Genomic DNA, 8,003 nt, shown 5'->3' with positions numbered 1-8,003 from the left:
CATTTCATAAAAAACGACATCCTTGCTCACCCTCACTTTACCCATGACAGGATTGTAACACTTGTACCCTTTCTACTCAAGGGAATAGCCAATAAACACACATTTTTCTACTTTTGGATCAAGCTTACTTCTTAGCATCCGGCACATGCACATAAGCAATACATTCGAACACTTTAAAATTTTATTTTCACCATTGAACTTTTCTTCAGGTGTCATATCATGTCGTGCAATAGTAGGGGTCCTTTTCATAATGTAGACATCTGTAGCAATAGCCTTGGCCCAATAACAATGAGGCATGTTCTTCCCATTCATCAATGATCTAGCCACTTCTGCAATGTGACTGTTCTTTTGCTTAATAACACCATTTTTCTGATGAGTATACCTGCATGAAGACTGCCTCTAAAATTCATGTTTTTTTAGAAAACCATTGAATTCATTGGAGAAGTATTCTTCCCCTCCATCTGACCTCAGGAACTTTTCATATTTCCAATCTGATTTTCAACCATAACTTTGAAATTTTGAAAATGCATAAACACCTCACTTTTCTACTTCATGAAGTAGACCCATACCTTCCTCGTATGGTCATCAATGAAACTCACATAGTATCTATATCCACCCATAGATGTAGTCTTTGCCTGACCACATACATCTGTATGCACTAAATCCAATGCATTCTTGCTTACATTCTTATCATGAGGAAAGGATGCTTTTGCGTGCTTTTCAAATTGATAAGCTTCACATACTTTATGCATTTCAACAACTCAAAACATAGGTAAACCTATAACCATCTCTTTAGGCTGCATCATTTTTAGCCTCTGCAAGTTTACATGACCAATATGTTTGTGCCAAATCTCTATATATGGAACAACACTTGCACCTCGTGAAAACATGGCAGCATTCACCTCGAGCACATTTACATCCAAAGTAAACATTCTTTCCTCTTTCTTTCCTTGTGCAACCAGTCTTCCATCCTTCATATGCTCTTTGACAAAGAGACGACCGGAGTTCAACTTGACCTATAAACCCTTCTCAAGCATTTTCCCAATAGAAACTAGGTTCTTTGTAATGTTGGGTACATGTAGTACATCAGCCAGGTACTTCACTTTACCATCTGTCATAAATAATGGCACATTTCCTGTATGCATAATAGGATGTACAGTATCATCCCCAATTTCTACATAATCAGGACTTTGTAAAGTCTGCATTTCCTTAAACCATTCACCATGGATGGTCACGTGATTTGATGCACCAGAATCCACATACCAGACATTATCACTTGATTTTCCCACATTTGCAGACATAGTATTCAACATGTGCTGCATCACAAAAAGCCTCTTGGGCTCATTTGCATTCCTATTAGTGGTTGCATAATTGTTTTGCTACCTCCTATCTGGACAGTCACGTTCGAAGTGACCATGTCTTCCACAACCCCGACATACTACATTTTCGTGTTGACCTGCATTATTGTGCTCTGCATTTCCACGACCTCTTGGACTCCCCCTGCCTTGAAAGTTTCCTCGACCACCACCTATGTTTTGACCATAATTGTTGTTCTACTATTGTGCTTGGTGGTTGCCTCTTCCTTGGCCTCGTCCATGACCTATACCACGTTCTCTTCCTCTTACTCTATTGTTGAAAAGGACCTGTTCAGAATTGTTTCCACCCTGTGTAGAGGAGTCTTCCTCAAGTTCCTTCTCTTTCACAATCAATAAGGATACCAAATCTGTAAACGAGGGAATGTTCTCTCGAAGATGGATGCCAGTTTTGAATTCTTTGTACTCAGGACCATAACCTCGCAGACAGAGTTCTACTTTATCATCATCATTGACTGTAACACCAATCAATGCAAGTGACTCACATATGTTCTTATCTTCATTGAATATTCATTGATGGATAGAGTTTTCTTCTGCATAGTATTCAACGCAATCTTCAATTGCAGCTTCCTTGTCTTTGTGTTGGTCACATCCAATGATAGCAAAGTGTCCCAAGCCTCCTTAGGAGATTGAGCATTCTATATATGCCCAATCATAATTCTTTTTGATCATCAACGAATCTTTAGTTTTTCCATTTGAGCTTCTTTGCTATTTATTATTAAGTTTGACCTATTTATTGAAAAAATAAAAGAAAATAACAAAATGCGTTAAAAAAGCAAAATAAAAATCCAATAATTAAGAAACTCAATCCATTGAAAAACGTAAATTTATTGTTTTTTGTCGGATTTCTGCATTTTTTTAAATCCCAATATCAAGAAAAATGATAAAAATTAACCAAAAAAGACTATTTTTTGATGAGTTTTTGATAGTATATACACTGTTTACACTCATCAAGGAGATATTATCAGTTAAATTTCCCTGTTGATGATTTATAAGGGTATTATTAGGTAATTTTGCAAAAAATCACACGTTAACATCAAACTTTTCCCTCTCTCTTCAAACATTGCCCTTAATTACGTAGTGCCCTTCCACCCCTCCTAGATGGCGTACTTCGGGACGACTGTGTTCATGGGTTGAACAAACGTGTCTATGCATAGCCTTGGTTGGCTCTACCATGCTTTGAAGATCAATGCAATTCAAACCATTATGTTGTGCATGAGTTGGGTCTTGAGTAATTAACTCAAGGGTTTCTGATGTCGAGGCTTTCTGATGCTGTCTTCCAAAGAGAAAATCTTGTAGCTTGTGTGCTCTCTGCTTGATTGCACCATCATGATGCTTTAGCACGCTAATTGCCTGAGCTGTTGGTATCAATAATGGTTGTTGTCGAGCTTTTTTTTGCCAATGATATTTTGGTTTGCTTGGTGCAAAATGGTGTGGTTGAGTCATTTGAGACTTAACTCTCCATTGCTTGATTGGTTTTACGGTTTGCGAAGAAAATAAGTGCTCCTTTTTCTTCCAAATCCATTTTGTGTTACGTTCCTTGCTCGGAGATGCTCCTCTTTGTGTTTTGAACCTTGGAACCATCTTCGGTAATGTCGATGATGTTTTGGGTACCTAGATTTGAATCGGCTTGTCCTTAAGCTGTGCTTTTGGTACACCAAATTTGCATGACTCCTTGCATACTACTTGTAGCATTTGTTTATCGATATGATGGAGGAGATTGATTTCTTTGTTTTTTACTCTACTGGTTACTCCCTTTCCACTCCTCCTTGCTTGGTGCAATTGGAACAATGAGTTGTCCACCTTTAGGTGATAGCTTGAGCTGATTGGTATCCCAATCTGGTACTACCTTGTACGTCCGCATCCATGAGATTCCAAGAATCAGTGTCTCATTCATTTGTTCATCTGGTAAGAATACAAACTGATGAGGACATGAACATCCGTGTACTATCACATTTAAGTTGACTACTCTCAATGTCGGTGTTGGGTTCTTGTTGCATCCTTTGATAGTCGCTATTCCTGTTGTCAAAGACTGACTTGTTGCTTTCTTGTACGTGGAATAAATGACTGCATTTACTCGAGCTCCTGTGTCGACCAATGCATTCGTGTTATGATTGTTCAGCTATACCTTGATGTGAAGGTCCATCCCGTCTAACCATTCATCATCTGTTGACAATGCATCTTTCTGCAATTTCCATTGTCGGTCATCTATTTCCAGAGTGTTGAGAGAATAGGTATTTGTTGATTCTTGAGAGCAACTTTTCTTTTGAGTACTCGAAGCCGAGCTTCTTCTTGGGCTTCATCAATAACGTGCTGTCATTTTATCTTCCGTTGCTTAGCTGCATGCATCCTTTCTAGCAATTCATTGGTTAGTGGCAAATTGTACTTATTTAAACGACATCCACTAATCCACTTAGCCATTGGTTCACCATCTAGGGTGGATAACTTAACTGCTTCACTTGGAGATACATCTTCAATGATAAACGGTCCTTTTTCTTAAACTTGGGAATGTGTTGCTTAAGGGAATAGACTAAAACTAAGTCCCCTTTTTTGAAGAGTTTTGTAATTAGATGGGAATCAAAAAATTGTTTTTGTTTTTGCTTTTGTGCATAGATTCGAGCTACAGCAGTTAGCCTTTGCTCATCTAGCTTCTCTAAATCTTCAAGTCTCTCTAACAATTCATGTCGAGTCCACTCAAGATCCTTAGCTACCCTTAGTGTCGGTAATATAAACTCTATTGGCAGTATGGCATCAAGACCATAAACAAGGTTAAAGGGTGTAGCATTTAAAGCTGTTTTGAATGAAAATCGATAAGCCCATAGAGCTGCATGGAGATTCATTTCCCAATTTGTCCTTCCTGAACTAACCACTTTAGTCAATACTGAGCTAAGAATTTTATTCATATGCTTAGCTTGTCTGCTTGCTTGTGGGTGATAGGGAGCTGATTTGTTATGGATGACCATAAATTCATTAAGGAGATACTCGATTACCTCATTGAGGAAATGAGCTCCCCTATCATTGGCAATTTCTATTGGCAGTCCATATCTTGTGAACACATACTCATATAAGAATGCAACAGTGGTTCTGGCATCATTCTTTTGAGTTGCTTTAGCCTCGACCCACTTGGTCAAATAATCCGTAGCTACAATGATATATTGAGCTTGAGTCCTATAAGCATGTGGCTGTATTGACCCAACAAAATCTATACCCCATTTTGCGAAAGCTCTAGCCCCCATCATTGGTCTTAAGGGCATGCTATCTACACGTGTTGGAATTTTTGCTCGTTGACAAGCATCACACCTTCGAACATATTCTTTGGCATCTACAAAAAGTGTTGGTCACCATATGCCTGCCATTAAGATTTCTCTTGCAGTGGTCTCACTAGAAAAAGTGACCTCCAGCTAATCCAGCATGTGCTTGCTCTATAGTTGAAATATATTCGTCTTCATTTGCACAAATCCGTAGATGTTGATCTTTACCTCTTCGATACAATTGATTTCCAATAAGAGCATAATCTCTTGATTCAGTTTCAATTGCTCTTTGACGCTGTTTACTCATATCCTCAGGAAATGTTCGGCTTGATAAGTAAGTAACTAGATAGTTACTCCGCTTAGGAACATGCGACATTTGGAACAATGTTACATAAGGTATGGGTGTTTGTTTTTGACATTGAGGATAATTTTTCACAAAAGAATGAACATCACTCCTCATAGTTGGCCAAAATACTCCAAGTCTCAAGATCCATTGCATAGTTTGATCTTCTGCAAAGTAAAGTCCTACTATGGTAATATGTGCTTGACTTAAGTATTGGGTTTTCTCTTCAAGATTGATGCATAAGATCAATATTCCATCCCGATTTCTTTTGTACAACCTTCCAACTAGCAATTGATACATAGCCGATTGCTCAATTAATCTGATTGTAATAGGAAGTGGTATTTGCAAATCAATGATACCATGTTTTCTGACCATCTAGGTATCATTTCCACAAAGAACAGATATGCATCTGGTAGATCATCGTCTACTCCTTTAGGTGGTTCTCCTGAAACAATCCTTGACAAATGATCTGCTCTTTGATGTGTAGTGCCCTTTTTTACAACTATAGTGAAATGAAATTCCAGAAGAATGATGAACCTTCTCACTATTCTGTCTGTGCTGCATGGCTTGTCGACCAAGTACAATAAGGCTTGGTGGTCCACAAAGAACACAAATTTGTTGGCTAATAGGTAATGTCTATACTTTTTAACGATATAAATCATTCATAGTCCTTCCCTCTCGGTGGTGGTATAATTCTTTTCTGCCATATTCAACTGTCGGCTAGCATAAGAAATAGGAAAATCAATTTTCCCGTCTCTTGGTTGAGCTAGTATACACCTAATGGCAAAATTTGAAGCATCTACATGTATGTGGAATATCTTATTCCAATCTGGTGCTTTCAATATTGGACCTTTCATGAAGGATTCTTCACACGCTTCAGTCTATTCAAAGTGTGTAATCAAGCTATACATGGGTTTTGCAATTATAGCGTACATGTAAATGAACCATCTGTGATATCCACAATGCTCCATGAAGGCTTGAACCCCCTTGACTGTTGTCGGTCTAGGCAAATCAACAATAACATGAATTTTGTCCATATGAGTAGCTATGCCATTTTTAGACACTATACGTCCAAGAAATTTTCCTCTTCTACCCATGAATGAGCACTTCTGAGGAGTTAAGCAAATCCTATGAAATCTACATTTTTTGAATACCTTTTTGAGGTGTTCAAAATGATCAGCTCGGATTGATGAATGTACACATAGATCATCCATATATACTTCCAAGAATTTCCTAAGATATTCCTTAAAAGCATGTCTCATTAATCTTTGAAAGGTGGCAGGGGCATTAGTTAACCCAAAAGGCATAACCCGATAGGCAAAAATACTCCATTTTGTTGAAAAAGCAGTTTTATGCTGATCTTTTGGGTCAACCAAAAGTTGATTGTATCCCGAAAAGCCATCTAAAAAGCTGTAAGCTTCTTTTCCTGCAACTCGTTCTAAAACATCCTCAGTGATTGGAAGAGGAATGTTGTGTCTAAAGGTAGCTGCATTCACTTTCTTAAGGTTGACACACACGCGTAATTTTTTGTTTTTCTTGGGCACTACCACAATTGGAGATACACAATCCGTGTGTTCAATTTCATAGATGAATTTGGCCTCCTTTAGCTTTTCAATCTCTTCTTTGATCTTCCTGGCAAGTGTTTCATTGTATGTGTATGGCCTTTGTCTACTTGGTTTTGCATCATCTCTCATGGGTATGGTATGTTGACAGATTTCTGGATCAACACCCTTGAGATCCTTGTAAGACCAAGCAAAGATATCTTGGTATTCTTTCATTAGACTTAATAAAAGCCCCTCTTCTTCTTTTGTAAAGTCATTTGCAATGTAGGCTGGTCTAGGCTCTTCTCCTTGTTTGGTCAGATCTATCTTTTTTGCGTTTTCAGGCTCTTCGTAGGACTCTCCCTGTTTTCGTAGTTCTCTAATAGGTTGTTCGACGATGATTTTTCGATCTTGGAGAGTATATTTCTTGTAATGGGATGGAACACTCATTACATCTTTACCATCTTCTTCAGTGGTTTCCATTTCAGTTGTATATATCTCCTTTAGAGATTTTTTCAACTCTTGATATTTCTTTTTTGGTTCGACTCTTGTCATGGTTGAATTCTGTGTTCTACTGGAGACTGATGGCATAGGTCTAGCTTTCAAATTTCTAGTGTCTCTTTTTGGTCTATACCATTTCTGTCTTCTCGGTCTTTGGTTAGGAAAGTCAAAAAACTTTTCCTCCCCTCCTTTCATGAGTAGCTTAGCTCTCACATGTTCTTTCTATGACCTGAATCATCTGAGGTAGCTGAGTGTTATTCTAACTCATCTATTGCATCATAGTAGAGGTCTGAAAAAACTTGTTGAGCTTTTATCAAGTCCTTGGGTTCATGAATTTCGTCTTCAATTTGGAGGGTTGAGATCATTTGGATGGGAATTATGTCGTAGCCGTCCTCATTGCAAAATTGAGTAGGCATAGACGTATTTACATATACATCCATTGTTGCTAAAATTTGAGTCCACTCAAATGGCTCAAACAAATGCTCTGGAAAGGGTTAAGGTACATAAGCTTCATCCGTGCAATCCCTTTCTAAGATACATTCTTCTCTTTTTAAGCTCCCATTTTTTGAAGCTCCGCACATCCAAATAGGAGTGTCTTTGTTCAACCAAGATGGAAGCTTACTTTCGGTTGAAGAGACTGGATCTAATTCTTGTATGGGCGTTTTCATGTCATCTCTATAAGTGTAATCTTTTAGATTAACCCTTGTTATCGATCCCACTCGCTTCAAGTAAATATAATTGTTTTCCCAATCTTGAATGAGTTGTACTTGTCGCATGAAAGGTTTTCCCAGTATGATTACATAATTGATTTTCTTTTCAAAGTCTACTATGGCAAAAGTGTGTTGATATTCAATCCCACATGAATTAACTATCACTTTCAAGCAGTCCGAAGGGTCTTTCGATGTGTCCATCAACCAATTGCAATTTCATTCGAGTTTGTCTAATGGCTCGTTGTCCCCAGGATTCCCATACTACTATCGTGGCTATGGCTATG

General features: G+C 38.1%; 1 protein-coding gene across 1 annotated transcript; it reads right to left on the bottom strand.

Moving 5' to 3' along the window:
* Window positions 1–1,016: 1,016 nt before the first annotated feature.
* Window positions 1,017–3,532, bottom strand: LOC147428757 (uncharacterized). The gene is made up of 4 exons (XM_086496892.1): window positions 3,502–3,532; window positions 1,644–1,828; window positions 1,457–1,528; window positions 1,017–1,316 (listed from the first exon to the last, which is right to left on the bottom strand). Exons 1-4 carry the CDS (start codon window positions 3,530–3,532, stop codon window positions 1,017–1,019), a joined length of 588 nt encoding a protein of 195 aa, XP_086353018.1.
* Between the last annotated feature and the right edge of the window lie 4,471 nt (window positions 3,533–8,003).

This window comes from Adiantum capillus-veneris, chromosome 23 (genome assembly GCF_014529385.1).
Source record: "Adiantum capillus-veneris isolate H3 chromosome 23, ASM1452938v2, whole genome shotgun sequence".
Lineage (NCBI taxonomy): Eukaryota > Viridiplantae > Streptophyta > Polypodiopsida > Polypodiales > Pteridaceae > Adiantum > Adiantum capillus-veneris.
The sequence above is the reverse complement of the archived record's forward strand: the minus strand, read 5'-3'. Positions and strand labels throughout refer to the sequence as shown.

Bases quoted from the DNA above. Each gene is read 5' to 3' on its own strand.
- LOC147428757 (XM_086496892.1), bottom strand. From the start codon at position 3,532: ATGGTTAGACGGGATGGACCTTCACATCAAG. The intron at 1,829-3,501 runs GTATAGCTGAAC...TTGGTGTTACAG, and splicing joins GGATGGACCTTCACATCAAG to TCAATGATGATGATAAAGTA. The intron at 1,529-1,643 runs GTCCTTTTCAAC...GTCAAAACATAG, and splicing joins GTGGAAACAATTCTGAACAG to GTGGTGGTCGAGGAAACTTT.